At 51.8% G+C, this 20,807-nt stretch overlaps 1 protein-coding gene across 1 annotated transcript in view; it reads left to right on the top strand.

Moving 5' to 3' along the window:
• Positions 1-19,518, top strand: part of Smad6 (SMAD family member 6) — a 69,757-nt gene extending 50,239 nt beyond the window's left edge. The window contains exon 5 of the mRNA XM_029481554.1: positions 18,544-19,518. Coding sequence (XP_029337414.1) covers positions 18,544-19,076 — 533 coding nt within the window. The 3' untranslated portion in view covers positions 19,077-19,518. The remainder of the gene's footprint in view (positions 1-18,543) is intronic.
• The last annotated feature ends 1,289 nt before the right edge of the window (positions 19,519-20,807 follow it).

Below are 20,807 nucleotides of genomic sequence, written 5' to 3'. Positions count from 1 at the left end.
AATGGAGAGGCTGCTGAGACCCCAGGAGATGGCTAGGGAAGTCAAGGCAGGCCTCCGGGTCCTGGCCATCTCCCTCAGCTGTAGGAGGCACTGTCCACATGGCTGGAGAGCAAGCAAGGCCACAGTAGCTCCGGGCCCCGAGGGGCCTGCCCTGCCCTGAGTGTGAACACTGCCATGAATTCTTCGGTGTCCACAGACCAAGAAGGAGCTGCTGTCAGGGAGACAGACTGTTAGGCCCAGTCCAGAGTCTGGATGGTAGGCTTTAGATTCTCTGCAAGGGTAGAGCAAGAGACAGCCACACTAGTGTGACTGGTGTCACGGACAGGGTGAGGACCCTCCCGGAAGCATATGCCACACTGATCCCCTTTATATCAAGTTGCTGCGTTTGTGATGTCTATGTTGTCCATCCATCTCCTCCTCCTCCTCCTCCTCTTAAAAGACTAGGCTGGCCTTGAACTCACAGAGATCCTCCCACCTCTACCTCCCGAGTACATCCACGAAAGGCATGTCCCCAGCAGGGTGAGACTGTCGTAGTTAGGGTATCTATTGCTGTGACCAAAAACAACTTGGGAAGGAAGGACAGTTATTTTGTCTTATACCTCTCAGGTATGAGGTAGTAGTGCGTGGTAGGCAAGCCCCCTACCAAATGAACTACATTTCCGCCCTCTTGGCTCTTCTAAACTCCTGCTTTGTTATTAGATCTGTAGCATCACTCGGGTGGCTCTTGGGGCTGGAGGCATGCTCAGTGGTGAAGAGCACTTTGCTCTTCCAGAGGACCCAAGTTTGGTTCCTAGCAACCACATCTGGCAGTTCACAACCATCTGTAACTCCAGCTCCAGGCATCAGGTCAGAGCAGGCTATTGTAGCCTTGTCTTCCACCTGTGTGCCCTGCTCTGTCTTGCTCCACAGTGTGACACCCCGTACTTCATCTCCTTGACAGCCACCTCAGAATCTCTGCTTTCTCTCACCCCATAACTGCCCCTCAGTTGTCATGCTCAGGTCATGTCCTTACAGACAGAGGCGTGCTGGGCAAGTCTTGTGCATTTCAGTGCAGAGGAAGGAAGGCAGCCTAGTGGGGTGCCTTCCTGTGTGGAGAGCAGCCTCAGACTGGATGTATGAGTCCTGAGCCACCCTCTAGTCATGACCTTGAATGGACCAGGAGGCCCTAGTTTCTTTTCATCAGTTAATAATCGAGCTCTCAGCATCCTTCTGAGAACTGGGTGTGTCTGATACACGGTGAGCTCACAGGCCATGCTAGCTGTTACGGCTTTCATCCTCTGGCAGTTCTTGGTGACAAGTGTTCTTGACCCGTTACCTAGCTATGGAAACGGAAGCTCAGAGACACTAAGACCATTCATCCCAGGTAGTCATCTGGACCAGCGGTAGAAGCAGGACTTGAACCCTCATCCTGGATTCCAAATCCCACAGGAAAGGTAGACACTCTCCCAGGGGCTTGTCATCAAACACACCCAGAGCCACTGAGTCAGATTGATTCGTGCTGGCTCCAGAGTGTCGCCTCCTTTCCAGTCAGTCTCCCAGGCCTGGCACTAGAGCAGCTTGCATCTGTCTTGTGCTAGGAAGTTGATTTGGTTTGGTCCCTGTGCCCTGGTCATCTGTTTACGAGGGAGTCAGCTCTCCTACCTCTATGCCAGGCTGCTGATCGTGACCCATCGGGTCCAGCAGAGGGGCCTCCTAATCTTGTGCAAAACACACAGAATATCAGACTCCACCCAGGACCCATGAATCAGAGTCTCCAGGGGTGGGGCCTGGGAATCTTGACTTGAGGGCACCAGAGTAGAAGAAACTTGGGCTCTTTCATCCCTTTTCTATTGTGGTAGGGGAAGTCAGGGCTTGGAGAGCCGTCTCAGGCTTGGCTGCTGGGAGACCTAGTGAGCTTATGGCCCATAAAGCCACTCTCTGGTCTCTTACCTGGGCTGTGACCACTGTCATGCGCCACACTGTCCCTGTCCTGAACAGCACGTACCCCGTCAAGCCTCAGATTGTCTGGTACAATGGAGGTGACTGTGAATGGCTGTGACTGAGTGAGCAGAGACAGGCTTTCTGGAAACACAGGCCTCGCTCGCAGACTTCCTGTGTCTTACAATGTTATCTTCAGAATAGGAAACTTTGCCCCATTTTTGCAACGCACATCCTCTGCCTGAGAGTCCATGGCGGAGCCGGGGCGGGTCATTTCTCAGGCACAGGCAGGGAGTTGTTCCGACAGCCCAGGGATTGGGGAGTCGGGGGGGGGGGCTCACAAGAACAAACAAACAGACCGTTTTGCAAAAATAATTCGTGTTGGATGGACTTGTTGGTGATACTTGTGTTAGTTTCTCTGGCTCGCCCGTGGTGTCCAGGATAGGGTCCTGCCTGGGACGTCAAGGGATTTCTGCTTCTATGCCTCCGTTTCCTCTTCTCTAAATGGAGGATGTTGAGTTCAGTAAAGCTCCAACCCTGAAGTTATAACAGTTCTCCACAAATCCGTTAGAGCCTCCCCGCATGTTCCTCTTTGAGGCAGCTGACCATACCTTTTGACAGTAGTATGCAAAGCCAGCCACCTGGAGTTTTCAGAGTTCTACCAGTCTGAGGTGAGTTTCACCCCCTTGCCCTGAAACCTTCTCATGACCAGCTGGGGTGGCGGTCAGTCTCCTCAGTCCACAGAACCCATTTGGGGGCAGAAGTCGGATGGTGGCTCTAACTGCCTGCCTATGGGACTTTCTGCCGGCAACTCTGGAACAGAATTATTAGTGTTGTTTTGGTGGGGGAGGGGGGGGACAATAAAATGTGTATAAGCTGCTAAATAACTCTGAGATGACTGGAAGGGATAAACAAACGTCTCCCCAGTTTCCTCTGACAACCCCAATACTTTCTTGCTTTAGTCTACTGCCCCTGCGTGCAGTAGGTCTGTCTGGTACATGCGAAACCCAACCTCCTAAGCCAATTCTCTCTCCCTGCATCTCAGTGGCAGCTCTGCTGGCTGGAACCCAAACCCACAATAAGTGACTCTCGAAAACACCCTACCCACTCTTTCCCTTCAGGGAGTGTGCGTCCGTGGTTTCTGAGTGGAGCTCCACGTGTTCAAGGCCCGGTTTGAGCGGTTTTCTGTTCGCTGTGTTGTGAGCCAGCAGGTAGAGGTGGCTGGACTCTGACAGAGAGTGGCCTGCGAATTTCGTGTTCACAATGAAGTTTTAGTATGAATGTCAAGGAGGAGAGAGAGAGGCGTTGTCCTGATGCTCACCTTGGAGTCAGATGGCTTGACTGATGAGGGTCACAGTCCCCAGGGTGTCTGTGGAAAATGTCTATCTTGTGGTAGGGCATGTGCATGTGATAAGCTGTGCTTCATTGTCTTATTGAGGCATGTATGTTCTAGGGCTGGGGATGGAAGCCAAGACTTCTTGCCTGCTAGGGACCCACTCTACACCATCCCAGTTGACAGCAGTGTGTAAAGCCCACCAGAACGAGGCAGAGGAGTTTGTCTGTATGCGGGGGTGGGGAGTATCCTCCATACACCAGGCTTCCCCACAGGGAACAGAGAGGCCCTGGCCAGTCCTGTGATCCATCACAAGGCTGGCTCCTTCATCCTACATCTTGTCTGGGTGTTAGTGAGCTAGAAGATTCAAAAATGCCTACAAGATGGTCTTGGTGGGCTCCGGTGAGCATCCCTGGAATCAGGAGCCAGAAAGTGGAGAGACTAGTCCTGTGTACTACAGACTAACCTGTGTCTCTAAGGACAGTGCTGTGTGGGGTAGCGCCAGGACAGAGGTACCCTGGGAAGACTGGCGGCTCTGGGTCTCCCTGGCTGGACTCCAGCTCCCACGTGCCTCGAGACACAAGAGGTTGCTCCTGACTCTGTGCCCTTAGGGACCGGCCTGTCTGGAACCTGCCACTATCCTTCCCCCCCCCCGCCCCCACGAACACCCCATCCCCGTCAGCACTGCCTTCCCGACTTGGCAGGGCCACTTCTCCAAGCTGGAACAGCTCTTGGTATTTCCAGCTTGGCCTCCTGCCCACATCTCTGGGGCCTTGCAGTCTGTCCCTCTCAAGGCAGGACCTAGGCACCATATCTGCCGACTGCTTCATGGGCTCACGGAGTCTTTTCCTGCTGCCCTACACCCTGTTTGTCTGTGGGGTCCTGAGCTCCCGAACTTCCTGTGCGTATGTTGTAGTGTGTGTGTGTGTGTGTGTGATAGGTTTGCAGTTGTGTGTCTGTGAATATGTGTAGGTTCAAAGGTGAGCCTTGCATACTGTTCCTCAGGAGTTGCTCATCTTATTTATTTACTTACTTACTTATTTTGAGGCAGAGTCTCCCACTGGCTTAGGCCTGCTGATTAGTCTAGGCTGACTTGGCAATCCTCCGAGAAGGAAGCTCTGAGATGCTTCTGTCTCTGCCTCCCCAGTGCTGAGCTTACAAGTGCATGCTACCACATCAGGCTTTTCACGTGGGTCCTGGGGATTGAACTCAGGTCCTCCAGCTTGCAGAACAGGCAGTGTATTAACTGAACACTCTCTAAGTTCCTCTTCAGCCTTCCTACTGACTATGTAGTCCACTCACGGCTTCCCTGGGAGGACAGCAGATCTAATTTATAAATCACCGAGGAGTGGGGGGGGGGCGGGGGAGCCACCAACAGGGCATCTTGGCTGTTAGCTGCTGCTGCTGCTGCTGCTGCTGCTGCTGCTGCCGCTGCCTGAGGGGCTTCCTTGTCTGCTCTCAGTGGGAATGCCTGAGCTGGCAAGGGCCCCTGGCCAGAGACCCCGTCAAGTGCTGCTTCTTGAAGCTTGGCACAGAGAACTGGGTGACATGTAGAGCCAAGAGTTTTCATTGTTTCCCGGGTGGCCACCGGGTACCAGAGGAGGGCCAGGGAAGTTTAGCCATCGCGGCTGCTTCTTTTCCTAATATAGAACTCTGGCAATGCAGGGGCTCTTCACCAGCTCAGGATGGGGGTGACAGGAAGAGACACTAAGAACCCAGGTTTTGTGGTTTTTCAACCGTCCTAGACTGCTGCTGGCTGGGAATGTTCCCTGGGAGAGATCCCTGGCGAACTGCGTTATAGATAGACGAACACAGTGCACTGTTTATACAGTGCTAGGAAGATAAACAGTTGTTCTAAATCGTATTTATATTTTGCATTTGTTTATCAGAACCTTTTCTCAACTTCGACCCTGCTACTTTCAGAATTATTACAAAGCCTGGATTTATGGGTTCTAAATACTGATGCTTGATTGTATATATGTGATAATTTATTTTGGCAAATGCACACTTTACATCCGGAAGCCTTTTGCTTAGGGAGAAGGGAAGACAAAAGTCTCCTTTTAGACAAACACACCCAAGGGCATCAGAGTTATAGAAAACTTTGGGGTCCAATCATGAACTGAGTGTGGGGACATAGTAAGACCCGCTACTCCCGGAGGTTGAGACAGGAGGATGACAAGTTCAGGCCAGCCTGAGCTACTTAAGTGAGAACCTGTGTCAAAATAAACAGTAAGAAGTCTGAGGAGGTAGCTCAGTGGCAGAGAGCATGCAGGGCCTCCTAGGCTCACCCCCTAGTACTGCAAGAGGGAACAGACATAAGGCCCATGGTAGGTGAAGCAGGGGGATGCAGAAACCTTCTCTGGACTGTCCTCCTAAGGTGATGAGTCTCTGGCAGCCGTAGACTGACCCCTGAGAGTGAGATCAGGGCACCGCCGTGTGGTGTGAGCTAGAGGAGGAAGGTGACCCCAAACCTCCACCTTCCTGGTGGCACAGAGTGTCCATTTGAACTTGTAGCTTACTGGAGGGGAAGATGTCCCTTGCCATTAAAGACAGTGCTTGGTGGCCCTAGGGTTGTGTGTGGAGCTGGGGCAAGCAAGGGTGCTCTGAGGATTTTAACCACATGGGTTTGGGTTTTTATTTTATTTGCTGGTCACCCAGGTTCTTTTCTTCTTTCCTTTTTTTTTTTTTTTTTTTTTTTTTTTTTGAAAGTGTCTCACTCACAACATAGTCTAGGCTAACCTAGGCTAGCCTTGAACTCATAGACATTGACCTATCTTTGCCTCTTAAGTGCTGGGATTAAAAATGGCACCTCCATTCCCAGCCCACCTGTTGTTTCTTTTGACATGGACAGAGGTTTGGGTCACATACAGTGCAGTCACTTGCCTCTGTGTTCCAGCTTTCTGCTGTCCCCCAAAGGTCTGTCCCTTCATCATCTAGCAAATGGTGAAGTGAGCGGATGAACTAAGAAGCATCGAGTAGCCCAGGCTACCCTTGAATGACCTGTGTAGCTAAGGGTGCCCTTCAACTACTGAACTTTCTGCCTCGGTCCCCCAAATTCTGGGATTATAGATGTGTGCTACTGTGACAGGCTTTAAGTGCTGGGGACGCTGAGCATGCTAGGCCAACTGAACTGCATCTTCAGCAGGGCTCTAAGTTCGATGTGACTGTGACTGTTCTGACCAGTGAGGATGACCAGGTGTGAGGCCTTTTATATTAACCCACTACCTTTACAAACACATCGATCCATTTCACAGACTGAGAAACGGAGGCATCTTGCAATAGCACCCAGGTGGGCTGAAGGGGAAGATGTCAGGGTGTTTGAGTGTTCCACTGTCGTCTGTATTTAGCTCTGGCTTTAAACACCCTTTCCACAAGACGTTGCTGGGGTGTAGTGAAAGGCTCGATGTCACCCAAAGGCCTTTGAGTTGCCTACCAAGGAGGAAGCGGCTAGGCAACCAGGAATGTAGCCTCCACCTCCCAGATTAATAATTGAGAGCTGGCCTCCACCCAGGCAGGGTGGGAAACACACAGTGAACTCAGGGATAGTTAAGAGCAGAGGGGGAAAGAGAAGGTTGCTTTTGCCTGTGGCTAAGAGGGTAATACACAATGGCTGTGATTTACAGCCCGGATTGCTTGGGAGCCTCCTCAGTGGCTGAATGGGGCCTAGGCTCTAGGAATGCAGACGCCAGCAGCCTGCAGGCCATTAGGTGCCCGTGGGAGGGAGGAGGAAGGTCTGTTGGTGGCTTGGCAGGCACCAGTCTTTGGGGGGGGGGGACAAGTCGTACCCGTAGGTGAACCAGGGGAGAGGGACTGTGCTAACCTCCAGCTGGAACTATGGTGGCTGTGACTTGGTGGGGCACTTAACGTCCCTCAGCCTCCATTTCTTCTACATGTAAGTACCCTACACATTGGTCCCTACCTGCCTTCTGAGATTGTACTGGGTATTAGGTTAGATAGGTTGGAGCCAGTAAGATGGCTTGGCAGGTAGGGGTACCTCCCACCAACCTGACAAATTGAGTCTGATCTCTGAGACCCACATGGTGGAAGAGGAGAACCAGTTTCTGCAGGTTCTTCTTGGCACACACATGCCCACACACGTGTGCATGTGCACAAGTAAGTTAGTAAATATACTAAGTTTTTATAAAAAAATAAATTAGGTGGGTTGTATGGACACCGGACCCTTAGTAGAGAGTTGAGGCAACTGAGGACAAGGCTGTAGGAATGACGGAATCTGTACTCAGTGTCAGCCATGCTTGGCAGGGGCCGGCGTTCATGGCAGGTGCCTGAGCCCCTCGGGTTTCGTGTGATTCCTCCTGCCTATACACATGCTGTCTATGGCAGTCAATAGCTTTGCAGAGTCCAGCTAAGGAGGTGGAGGCATTGATGAGAGATGGAAGGGGGGGATTTGATGAAAGGATGGCTTGTTTGTTTACTGTGTGTGGGCGTGGCTATCACTGTTACCTTATAGAGTTGCCCCACCTCCATAAATGCGGGAAAGTACACACACTTTTACGTGGATTCTGGGGAATCAAACTCAGGTCGTCGTTACCCACTGAGCCATCTTGGATTTTAAAACTGTTTGTCCCGCCTCTGGTACTTGGAGGTGTCTCTCCTTTCACACAAAGTTCACTTTTAGTGACACTCAAGGTAGATGCAACTGACTCGTTCAAGTCACACATGATGTCCAGTTTCGTTGTGGAGCCTTGCAAGTAAGGAAGTCAGCTCTGCCACCCAGAGCCCTGTCCCTATCTCTCCACACTTGGTAGCTTGACAACACAGAGAAATCAAAGCTTTCCTGTCGCCAGGTCAGGCACCTGCGCGCTTTAGTGAACTTGGAGACCCCTTTCTGTGCCTTTGGAGCATCACTGTGCCCCACTCCACCTCAGGATGGCACAGTCCCTGGAGTAAGGCTCGGTTCAGATTGGCATCTCTTCACTTTTCACAGCCTTTTTGGCCACATGGCTCAAGATGTGGGATGGACGTGGGGTGCACTGGGTAGTTCAAAATGCAGGAGTCAAGCTGACAGCAGAGACCCAAGGTGATGGGCTTCTGCCAGCTGCAAGAGGCGATGGATGATGACAGTTAGATACTTTGTTTCGAGGAAGTTATTGTGTGGGCCCAAGTGTAAGTCTGAGGTAGAAGGACGTGTGCCAGGAAACCTCAGGCTGCTCTTAGAAAAGAAGAGCAATGTGGAGATGCCCCAGTGCTTGCGCCCCCACCCCCACCCCCACCTCTGGGAACCTGAAAGATGGGAATTTGGAGCAGTATGCCACGTGCCCATTCTGCCCCCGCCTGAACCCCTAAAGGTAGATGTCATTTGATGTCAGGTTCACTAGGGAAGTCAGGCTTGGGTTCGGAGGGTGACTATCTATGGTCATTGAAACCCTGAGATGACGGGCTGGAGGTGCGGCTCAGTTGGCAGCGTGCTTGTCTGCCGTGCACAGGCCCTGGGTTCCATCTCCAGCACTTTGTAGGGTAGACATGCTACACCAAGTGCAATCCCTACACTTGGTGAGGTGGAGGAAAGAGGTCAGAGGTTCAGGGTCAAATAAAAAAGTCTGAGATGATAACCCAGGCCTAGCCTGGTGGACTGGTAAACATCTGGTTTATTGGGAATCCAGCATGCCCCAGTTCCCGCACAGGCCCTAAAAGAGCATTTCTGGAGGAGGTCCCCAGCTTCCCATTCTTAACCAGATTGTCCAGGGACAGTAGGAACACTGAGGCTTTCCCACCCTAGGTTGTCCCTAAGTGAGTAAACAGAGGTTTAGCATCAGACTTTGGAATATAAACAGAAGAGGCCTTGGAATGGGAGCCAAGGTTAGAGTCTTTTGTGACAAGAACTGGTCCTTTCCCTAAGCCTGCTGGATTCCTGTTACCCCGGAACTCTTCTCTCCTTCCCTCTGTCTCTTCCTCTCTTCCTTCTCTCTCTCTCTCCCTCCCTTTCTCCTTTCCTCTCCCTCCCCCTCCTCCTCCTCCTCCTCCTCTCCCGGCTCAGTGGCTGAGGACTTGCTTGCTTCCTTGGGGCTTGGTGTCTTTTTTTCTTACACTGAAGTTGCTGGGTTTCATCCTGTGTCTCTGTCCTCATCTGCCCACCCCACCCCACCCCACTTGCTGTCATAGAAGATCTGGCTCTGTTGACCCTATGGTCTCCCTGTAGCTCTTTGGAACGACTGATCGTGTGCTGTCAAGCTCAGTGCTGGGGCCTGGGCAGAGACTCCTTGGGTGGGAGGTAGTCTCTGGCAGGGGACGCCTAGGGTGCTGTAGGTATAAGGTGTGATAGATGTGGTCCCTCTTCCCACTGCAGGTGAGTCTGGGGCTCCTGGGAACATTGCTCTGCTGGGAGCAACAACAGAGCAGACCTGGGGAAACTTTATTCTGGGTCAGGACTGCCAGAGTCTGTTTAAATACTGCAGGAGATAAAAGAGTGGAACCCTACCTAGTTCAGCCCAGGCTGCCGCCCTGTTCCACCAGAGACCAGAGGCTGAGCAGCCAAGGTCAGGACACAACAAAGGCCTTCCTGCAGGTCTGTTTGGCCTCTTAGAAGCTGGTCACCAGATGCCTGAGGCACCCTCCTGGATGGTGCCTCTAAGGACTCAGGCTGCCATATTGAGGAGGAGCAGGAAGGTCCCAGCAGAGAGGGTCACTCAGGGGGTAGGAGCTCCTCTCTGTGGTTGCTGAGGAGACTCTGGCTTGGGGCCTGCCCTGAGAATGGGGTGCTGCAACACTCATTACTCCCTCCTTGTGGCTGGGTGTAGGCTGGATGGAGGGTCCTCTCCCTTGGGCAGTGTTCATTGTTGTGGCTCACCTAGAATACATTCCCTACTGTGGTTCAGACAAGGGCAGCTGTTTGGATGTGAGGGGGAAGTTAAAAGGGCGCGTGTTTTCAGAGCAGCACTAGGCCCTCTCTATGGTGGGTGGAGGCTGCATTTGAGAAGTGTTTCTGTCCTCCCAGGAAGATAGTCAGCATGCAGACGTTCGTTCTGTACCACAGAAGCTACATCCCAGGCTCAGGACCCCTTTTAGCATCCCATCTTTGTGTGGCCCTGGCAATACATCTTAGAGCCAGCAGAGCTAGATGTTTGCGCCTGTGAGGCTGTCCACGCTGCCACTGGGGTTGGCAGCACACATGGGAATAATAGCAAATAATATCTCTAAGCCTATGTAGACAGGAGATCAGATCCTAATCTTGAAGTTTCTTGGCTTCTGACTTTGGACACAGCTTGTAAGGTTGACACGGTGGGACTGGGGAGATAGCTCAGTTGGGAATAGACCTGCCGCCCACCCAGGTATTAGGACCTGAATTCCTAAACCCCAGGATCCAATCAAAGCTAGTCAGGGTGGCTCACACCTGGAGTCCACATCAAAGCTGGTCAGGGTGTTTCACACCTGGAGTCCCTGTGCAGGGGAGGCAGAGACAGCAGCCTAGTTGCCAAGCCCCAGATTCACGGAGAGGAGACCCTGTCTCCAAAAAATTAGGTAGATAGTACTTCCGAAGAGCAGCAGCTGAGGTTGACCTCTGACCTCCTCGTACATGTCCACACATACACACAGACATCACACGATGCCCGAAAACACAAGAGGAGCTGAGAGGGTTAGCAGTTTGTCCTCTGAGTGTCTTTAACCTGTTTCACTCTGCCTGGCATTCACAAATGCCTTCTCCAGTGTTGACTGATTTGTTTTATTATTATTATTATTATTATTATTATTATTATTATTACTCCTTGAGTCTCTAGTCCATTAGCACATCTTTGCCAAGGGTTGTTACCCAACACGAATATACTTGCAAACTATGCATTATATAATTGCTGTAAATAATTTGTATAGCTTACATTTTTGAAACCTGCTAACAAGAGTCAGTGATCGCTGTTAATTTCCAGGTTGCTCATTTCCAGGCAAGGCATCTTCTGACTGCAGCTGATCCCAGTGCCCTGTGAAGTAGCTGCTAACTGTATCCCTGTTGTGCAGTTTTGGAAACTGAGGCCCAGAGGAGCAAAAAGTCACTTGCTTGAGATGGCAAGAGTGTTACTGCTGTTTTAGGGTACAAACTGGGCTTCACTGTCCACCCCCAATAAGCCAAGGAGTAGTGAGAAGCAGATAACGGCAGCCGTGGGAAGAGGAACAAATAAATAGGTCCAGTGACAGCACCCCCAAGGCCATCATTAGGGACTGACATAAGAGGTTCAGGTTTAAATAGATAGCCCCTTGGATCCTGCGAGAGCATCATTGGCTCGTCATTGCCTAGGATCCAGTCTCTCCTGCAAGGTGGCCTGACAAGTTGTCAGAACAGTGTGAAATCTCTGTTCTCCCTCTTGCTGACACCAGCCTTCTGCCTTTTCCTGCTCCCAGCTTGAGATTCCTGGGGAAATTCCAATTCCTTGGGGACAATTGTCTGATGGCCAAAGGGAGGGTCACAAGTGTCTCTCCTCAGAATATTTTCTGTAGGGATTGTTACCGTTGCTGGTGAGTGGCAGGGCTGGGCTTTGCACACAGGCTTCCTTGCTCCTGATCCAGTGCGTGAAACCCATGCCCTCTGCAGAGATACCACTGGTCCTAGCTCCATTGAGCGGTTTTTACTGTGACCTGCATAAGTCACTTCACCTCTTTGGACCTCGAGTCCTCCCCTCAGTCGTCAGTCCAGTGGACTTCCTGTTCCTGGGCTTCCCCCCTCTTCTTGCTGGCATTCTCCCTTTCTGTACCCATCTCACTTTTGCCAGCAGAGCAACCAAGTAGCCATGTGGGGTGGGAAGACAGCACAGTCTCCACATTGGAGACCCACAGTTAAAAAGAGCCCCTGCAGTGGGCCTGGTGCAGGCCAGCAGCAGCGGTGGCCAGATCTCTTGTGATGTAATGAGCGATTAGGAACTTCCTCTTGGAAGCCAGGCTTCCTCTGGGAGCCCGAGGTGCTGGCTCTGAGGTGGGGGGCTGGGGAGGTGGGGGGGGGAGCTAGGAGGAGGAAACTCCTGTCAGCTGGGCCAGCTTCTGGACCGCGTTCAGCAGAGGCTCTCTCTGCTGGCTCTGAGCTGCTGACCATTAATGTGGCCCTGTGTGCATTCTTTCTCTGCTTTCCTGAAGCAGCCAGGGGCAAGGACAGGCCCTCCCTCGCCTGTGAGGAAGGCCAGGACCATTAATGAATGCTGCTGGCTGGACTGGCTGCAAACCTGAAGCCATTTCTTCGGCTCCAAAGGACAAAGGAGAGTTCCTTGGAAACTCGTTTCTTCCCCTAAGTTTGATAACAGAAACTACTTATCTAATGGGCAAATAAGGCTTTAAAAGGGGTGTTAGGTTAACCAGATGCAGGGCCTGCGTAATTGTTCCCAGGCTCTGGAGCCACAGATGAAAAGCTGCCGGGTGGATGAAGGGAACTTGAAGCCACAGGCATGACTTGGGACAGAAGAAAGTAGTTTTCCAGGAGGGTGGGAGGCCCCCATGCAAAGGGCTGAGAGAAAGCCCTAGGCTCGTTTCCAGTTCTGCCACCAACTTGCTGTGTGACCCCTGAGCTAGTTGCTTCACCTTTCTGGATTTTAGAGAGCTGGTCTCTCTTCTCGGCACACCCCAGGAAGTGAATTTGGCTCTTGTCTGAAGCTTACTGCTGAGCAGTCTTTATTGGTTGTTTTTAATTGGTGGCAAGGACGGTGGTATAACCTAGGGAGATGTGAAGCCCAGCAGATATTAGGGATACGGTGGGCACGGACCACCCCACAAACCTCCTGGGAGCGCTTTGTCTTCTTGCCAGACTGGGGCATGTTTTGGTTCCTTCTTGGGATGGCCCACCCTGGGCATTGCGGTCAGAAGGCGGAGAGAGGGCAGGAGAAGACATTTCACTGTGTTCGTGCTTTAGCTGGATCCCGTGAGGGAGCGCACCACCGAGCTCCTGCACTTTGTTTTGACAGAAAATTGCTGATTCGAAGAAGCTTAAAGACATTTCTTGGGATTCCACCGCTCTCCACCTCCTCCGGACTCCAGCCAGCCCCCTTGAGGTCCAGTACCCCCCTCCCACACACACAAAATTACATGTTGGTCTCTAGGCACCCTGGCTGGGCAGAGAGCTCTGGAGGAAGGCATGGCAGACTGTGGCTGGGCCGAGCAAGGGAGACCGCCTTTGTTGAGGCTGTTTGTCTGGTGCTCAGAGAAGGCTGCCACCACCCTCTGGTGGCAGGAATGTGGGTGCCTCTGGGAGACAATGGGGGTGAGGGGCTGTCACCTGGGGGACCTTCTGAGACCCCTGTAGATGTCATTAGCTACAGCCAAAACCTGCTTAGCCTAGTGTTTAGGTTGTGGCGACTCTTCACTGTGTATATACACACCCCAGTTCCCATCATTCCTGTCTTGGAAGTTCTCTCCTTCCTGTGTACCCACTCCTCAGGTTATCAACTGCCCTGATTCTTCCTCCTCCTCCTCTTCCTCTTCCTTCCTCCTTCCTTTTCTTTGTATTTATTTACTGCAGTTTTAGGGGATGGAACCTGGGGCCTTGAACATGTAGCCCAGAACTCCTCACTGAGAGCTGCCGCCCAGCTTTGCTATTGCATGTCCCATCAGCTGTTCTGCCTATGGAGAACTTCACGGAAGCCTCTGCCCTTCAGTGGATTTTCTCTGTGTGACTCCCTTCTCCAAGCAGGTGCATTTAAGGGAGGTCCATTCTACTGTGCGTTTGGTGTTTGTGGAGTTGGTTGGTTCCTTTCTTTGCTAACTAACCGGTGTCCCTGCCAGAGCCACACCATCCCCCTGTTGGAGAACAGCTGAGTAGGACTCCCAGCAAGGGACTGGCAAGAGCTTGCTGGGACGTAGAAATTCAGAGCTGCACATTATAGCTACTTCCTCGGAGAGGACAGAGGCTGAGAAAGGAGGCAGTTAACTGATCCTGGCTAGAAGGCAGGGCTCCCAGCATTTCTCCTCCCACCCACCCCTCCCAGCGGGACCCATTGCTGGCTGGGAACTAGGCCAGGCCCTGAGCAGGCCAGGGATTGGGGAGGGGGGGGGAGAAGCGTGAGTTTCGGTCAGACCTCGGTCACCTTTGATGTTGCTCTGGTCTGACTCCCCCCGGTATTTATTTGCAATTAAAGAGATGGTTCCTAATTAGGCTGGTGGCTGTGGAAGATGACAGGGCCAGAGCTTTGGAACCCCAAAGAGAGAAGGCTCTTTCTACAAGACACTGTCCCTGATGAGTAGGGTAGGGTCATGTGGGCTCATGGGTACAGCCTGCCTGCTCTACATCACTGAAACACACCAGCGCACAGCATACAGGTCTCCACAAAATTGAGTTCTTGGAGCTTGTGAGCATTGAGCATGGAGCCACAGCTGGGCTCATTCTAGATCATCAGTGTTCTTTCCATCCCTTCTGTTACAGGGCAGGTTGGTCACCACAGGTGCCAGTCCAGGAACTAACCGAGGTGCTTTACAGAGAGCGTAAAGGGCCCTCCCACTCACGGTCCTCTTGGAGCACCTCGAAGCTTGAGTCCCCTTGCCTGGGTTGTTCTGACAGGCCTGGAGCCAGTGAGCAAGATGACGATCTCTTTCTGCGTATGCTTGATTTACTATTTGAGTTTCTAGAGAGTCCACAGTGGCCCCATGTGAGCAGAGCCCTCGATGACTGATAAGTCTCTTACAAAGGAAGAGAGGCGAGGCTTGGGTGCATGGAGAAGCTTGCCAGTCAGGTGGCTGCAGCCATGTGTTTACCTCATTCAAGGATTTTAAGTCCTAGTCCCAACTTTGCCATCTCTGATGGGTGGCCTCAGGCAAATCATTATAACCCAGGTGTCACCTTCCAGAGATAAGGCCACTGAGGTCCACTTGTGGAACCCACAGGTCCTCTCTAGACCAAGATTTCTTTAGTTTGTGTCAGGGGGAAATGTTTGAAAACATACCCACAGGATAAAACCAAGCAGATCTATCAGTACTGTGGCTACCCACCCCATTCCCATTTAAACGTGTGGCTTGGGCTTAGGTGTAGCTCAGTGGTTAGAGCTCCTACCAAGCAAGCCCAAAGGCCTGGGTTCACCCTCTCCCTCTCTCTCTCTCTCTCTCACACACACACACACACACACACACACACACACACACGGGATCGGGGGAGAGAAATACTCCCTCTAGGGAGTCCTGGGTATCCCTGCCAGATGAGGTGATCCTGGGCATCTCTAAAGCTGAGGGGGTTACCTTTAAGTCCTTGCCCACAACCCCTCCACTGTCCTCAGACCTGAGCCCACCTTCAGATCAGGCTTCCTGTGTGTAAGATACACAGACACTTGAGATGTGTTTTATTTCTTTTCTTCCCCTGCTTTAGTGTGTTCGCAGAGTCCTTGGGATATTTGCAGCCTTGGGGAAGGACCCCAATAGGCCTGAGGCCCTTTGTCCATATGTGGGGAATAGGCTATCCACAGAGCCACTGACCCACAGTAGGCACGTGGTCCAGACCCAGAGAGGATGCTGTTGTAAAGAGAGGACCTTACAGGGCAGCAGAATTTGGAAGCCAGTCAGCTTAATTTCCATAGGGGTGGAGATGGGTCTAGCCTGGACATCAGAGGCATACGGCAACATCCCTGTGAAGGATCCTGTGGCCAGGCTAGGAATCAAACAGGTAGCTGAGAGAAATGGTAAGCCCCACTGGACTCGTAGCTGCAAAGCCTTCTAGACATTGGCAAGAAGAAAGTGTTTCCTCCCTGCCTATGGCTCCTGTGCACACTCTCTGACTTGAAGCTGCTATTTTGACCTTGACACAAGGCTACTTTGTAACTAGTAGTCCCTTTCCTCAGTGAGACAGTGAAGTAAGCACCCACGGGACTCATAGGCTCTTACAGCAGTTGCTATTACAGATAGGGAAACTAAGGCTCAGAGAAGGGAAGTGACCAGCCCAGTGAAGTTTTAATGAGGCGCCTGCCTGACATTCTGCCCTTTTGGTAAACCTTTTATCTCCAAAAAATATTTACATTAGGATTCATAACAGTAGCAAAATTACAGTTAAAAAGCAGCAACGAAAATGTATGGTTGGGGGTCACCAGCACAGCGTGGGGAACTGGGTTAAAGGGTCTCAGCATCAGGACTGTTAAGAACTACTGGCCTGAGGATGGAGGAGAGCGCCCTCTAGTGTGGCTGGCTTGGGACCTGGGTGTAGCTCAGCAGGAGAGAAAGGGTACTGCATTTCATCATTGGCACCACACACACAAAAGTTTGCCCTCTCGGTGAGGCTGGCTCCAGAATTCTGGGGTGGGCAATCAGGAATTCCGTTCCCTCACCCATGAAGGCAGTGCCTAGCTCATAGAAGGGGCCCAGCGATGCCTGGTACCCACCCTAGCTCTGCTCCCAGCATCCTCAGGGTCCTGCACACAGCTTCTTGACCTCACTTGGCCTGGCTCACTAGAGGAAGTCTCACTGGCTGCGAGCAGTACCGGAAGCTCATGGCCAGTGGGCACGGCCTTGTTTTTCTGGCCCTCAAGTTTCCCAAGCCTGCGCCAGGTGGATGGGTATTGAGAGGAACAGTGGCTTGGCAGGATGGAGTTCAGGACTTTGCTGATCCTGCTCAACTGCCGTGGGCTTGAGCTATGTATGTGCACTCGCCAAGGGCACTTAGTTGGGGATAGCCAGGATCCCCTTGACTCCCCTCCTCAACTGTAGCTAGCTTTTGGCTGGTGTGAAGACTTGACTGTCCTCAGACTGAGGGACCTGTGGCTGGCTCCTGAGTGATGAACGGGCCTGTTCGTAGAGTCCCTGTGCAGTCCGAGGTAGCAGCCAGGCAGCCTTCTCTGTGTGAAAAGAGGGTTCAGGTCCATCTGGAGACTCAGGACTTAAGTGAAGGCTGCAGAGCTGGCCTCATGGCACTGGTAATGAATGATTGCTCATCCAAGGTTAGGTTGGTTGTTGGTCAAGTCCCCTGGGAGGAGCTGGGTGAACGTCAGTTCTGTGTTCAGAAGGCCCCGGCCAGAAGCAAGCATGGCAGATCATATAATTTCAGTGGGCAGCCATGGTGAGGTGGGGGCCCAAAGCAAAGATAGGATGCCAGAGACTTCATCTCAGAAGTGGGCTATGCCCAACAGCAAGAGCTCCAAGACTGCCTTCCAAGGCAGACTTGGCTATATCAGGTCCCCACATGTGTGAAACGCCCCCCCGAGTGGAGTGGGGCCATGTTTCAGGCCCATGCAGGTCACTGCTTTGCTATACAGCGGGGAAACTGAGATTAGAGTGGAGCAGGACACATCCCAGAACTAGACATCCATGCACATCCTTTAGAGAACAAAGCCCTCTTTTGTTGTTGTTGTTGTTTGTTGTTGTTTTGGTTTGTTTTTTTCTGAGACAGGGTTTCTCTGTGTACCCCTGACTGTCCTGGAACTCACTCTGTAGACCAGGCTGGCCTCGAACTCAGAAGTCCACCTGCCTCTGCCCCCCAAGTGCTGGGATCAAAGGTGTGCGCCACCACCACCCAGACAAAGCCCACTTTTTAAAATAGCACTTAACAGCCACAAGTAATGGTGCTCAGGGGTGGTTGTGGGCCTCAGGGAACCTGAAAGTCAGCTTGGTTAAGGAGCACAGGAAGTCTGAGGCAGGGGAGTGCCATCAGTGTTCTTCTGGGGGGGGGCGGAATGCTTGCCCAGGCTGGTTTGAAACATCCTGCATCTTCTGCCTCCTGAGTACCTGGGACAGCAAGTGCATGCCACCATGCCAGATAGCATTATGTATCAAAGGCTAGCAATGTGTGCAACCACACCTTCCTGTAAGATCCCAACCTCACTCCTGACCTGTGCTGGATCCAGCCCCTTGAGGGAGCTCTGTTGGGGTAAAGTCCTGGACTGAGGGGTCTGAATCACATTCCGGTTTGGCCTCTGTGAACCTTGGGCAGGTCATGATGACCTTGCAGACGGGGTCTTCTTAAATTGCTACACTTGCTTGGTAGATTGTAGGTTCTTTTTGTGTTTGTTGGTGTTTATCTCTCCTAGTTGTTGTAAAATTATAGTGGACAGGAGCTGGATGTGGTTCATATCTGTGTGTCCCAGGGGCTAGCACACAGTAGGCACTCTGGTTTGCATACTGTAGATTCATCATCCTATGTGGGGCGGAATGAGATGGTAAAGATGCTTGTTGCCAAACTTGAAGAGGTTTGATTCTCAGCGCACGCGCTCACCGCCTCCCCCCACCCCCATTAAAACGTAATTTTTTGAGAGAGAGAAATTCCCACTGTGTGCTAGATTATTTGGCAGCCTGGCACACAGTGGTTGCTCACATTCTGGTTGATCTTGGAAAACCTTGCCCAGCCTCCCCACCCCTCTGCACCAGCAATAACCTTGCCGTATCCTATGCTTGCGTTGCAGATGCCAGCATGTCTCCGGATGCCACCAAGCCGAGCCACTGGTGCAGCGTGGCGTACTGGGAGCACCGGACACGCGTGGGCCGCCTCTATGCGGTGTACGACCAGGCTGTCAGCATCTTCTACGACCTACCTCAGGGCAGCGGCTTCTGCCTGGGCCAGCTCAACCTGGAGCAGCGCAGTGAGTCGGTGCGGCGCACGCGCAGCAAGATCGGTTTTGGCATCCTGCTCAGCAAGGAGCCAGACGGCGTGTGGGCCTACAACCGGGGCGAGCACCCCATCTTCGTCAACTCCCCGACGCTGGATGCGCCCGGAGGCCGCGCCCTGGTCGTGCGCAAGGTGCCACCGGGTTACTCCATCAAGGTGTTCGACTTTGAGCGCTCAGGGCTGCTGCAGCACGCAGACGCCGCTCATGGCCCTTATGACCCGCACAGCGTGCGCATCAGCTTCGCCAAGGGCTGGGGACCCTGCTATTCGCGACAGTTTATCACCTCCTGCCCCTGTTGGCTGGAGATCCTACTCAACAACCACAGATAGCAATGTGGCTGCCACTGTGCCGCAGCGTCCTCCAACCTCTGGGGAGCCAGCGCCCAGAGACACCACCCCAGGGACAACCTCGCCCTCCCCCCAGATATCATCTACCTAGATTTAATATAAAGTTTTATATATTATATGGAAATATATATTATACTTGTAATTATGGAGTCATTTTTACAACGTAATTATTTATATATGGTGCAATGTGTGTATATGGAGAAACAAGAAAGACGCACTTTGGCTTGTAATTCTTTCAATACAGATATATTTTTTTCTTTCTTTCCCTCTTTCCTTTTTTAAAGAGAATTATACAGTAGAACTAGGTGGAAAGCCTAGGTTTGGTGTATGGTTTTTTAAAAAATATTAATGCCCAGACCAAAAAAAACAAAAAACAAAAAAAACTAATACCAGTCACTCTTGATAATAAAGTGTTTGCATTATAGTTTTTTTCTTTCTTACAAAGAACCTTCAGGGCTTCAGTGGGCTTTTGGGGCCAAACTGAACTTGGCTTCAGTATTTATTGAGTCTGAAGCAGAGGGAGTCAGCAGGAAAGGGAGCTGACAGGGTATGGTGGGATATGCCTGTAATCCCAGAACTGGTTGGGAAGGGGAGACTGGAGGACCAGTAGGTCAAGGCTATCCCAGCTATGTCAGAGTTCTGGGCTACAAAACAAAGGAAAGATGTGGGGGATATATTTATACATAAGAACCAGATAAGGGTTTATTCTTCCTTGCCTATGGCTGGGGTGTGTCCACTAGATGGGGGAGGGGTGAGGAAGTGCATGCCTGTCGGATTAGGGAGGCTCCTACCACGTCCCAGTCTGATGGGAGAGGCTCTGGTCCCTGCCTCCCATCTCAGAGCTCTGAGCAAACTAGAAAATACCATCTCTCCCCACAGTCTGGGGAAGAAAGAATGGAGGCCTACTTTCCAATCTCACACCCAGGAGTGAGGCTTCTTTTAGGACCTTAATAGGATACAAACACATACACCTACACATACCACACTCAAGAATCTACCACATGAGCTGTGTTAAAGGTATATGAAAGGCAGGGAGTATATTTCTGATTCAAAAATCGGACATGTTGCCGTTCTAGATGGAGGAATGGCTAAGTCATGATAGAGCTGGTGGTCCAGTGATCCATCACACTGTAGGACCAGAGTTATATGAGAGCAATTTTCTGGAAGATACCCTCACAGAAGGGCTCTGAGACCTCTGTAACTTAACACACTGCATCAAGCTTTAAGTCACCACTGTTCCTCACTGCCCACTATGGCTGTGGGCTACGGGATCTGTTCCATGTCCACCCACAGGGCCGTTTCCTCTATAAAGGGTCTGCCCCTCGGAATTCTCATGACAAGGCTTTCCCAGAGCCCACCGTTCCTGGGACTGACCTAGCGGGAAGCTTCTGACTTGCACGATCACCAGGCCTCTTACACTTCCTACTGATCACATAAACCCTTTCTACTTGTACGTGTGGTGGCTACCAGAGGATGCAGGTGGCACAGGGCAGGTGACAGGTGTCATAGATCACTTAACTTTGTTTCCCAGTGTTATTTGCCTATTGACTGTCTCTACCTCTTGTTATCCTGTCCCCATGCCAAAGGTCACACTGGTGTCCCTAGGCTGACCACAGTTGATTCTTCCAGGATCTCTCAGCTGAGGCCCTCTCTTAGAGACTCCAGCCTCTCTCTCTCATGTGCTGCCCTGACCTGATGTTGCTTAGTGTAGGC

Source organism: Mus caroli, chromosome 9 (assembly GCF_900094665.2).
Source record: "Mus caroli chromosome 9, CAROLI_EIJ_v1.1, whole genome shotgun sequence".
NCBI classification, from domain to species: domain Eukaryota; kingdom Metazoa; phylum Chordata; class Mammalia; order Rodentia; family Muridae; genus Mus; species Mus caroli.
The sequence above is the reverse complement of the archived record's forward strand: the minus strand, read 5'-3'. Positions and strand labels throughout refer to the sequence as shown.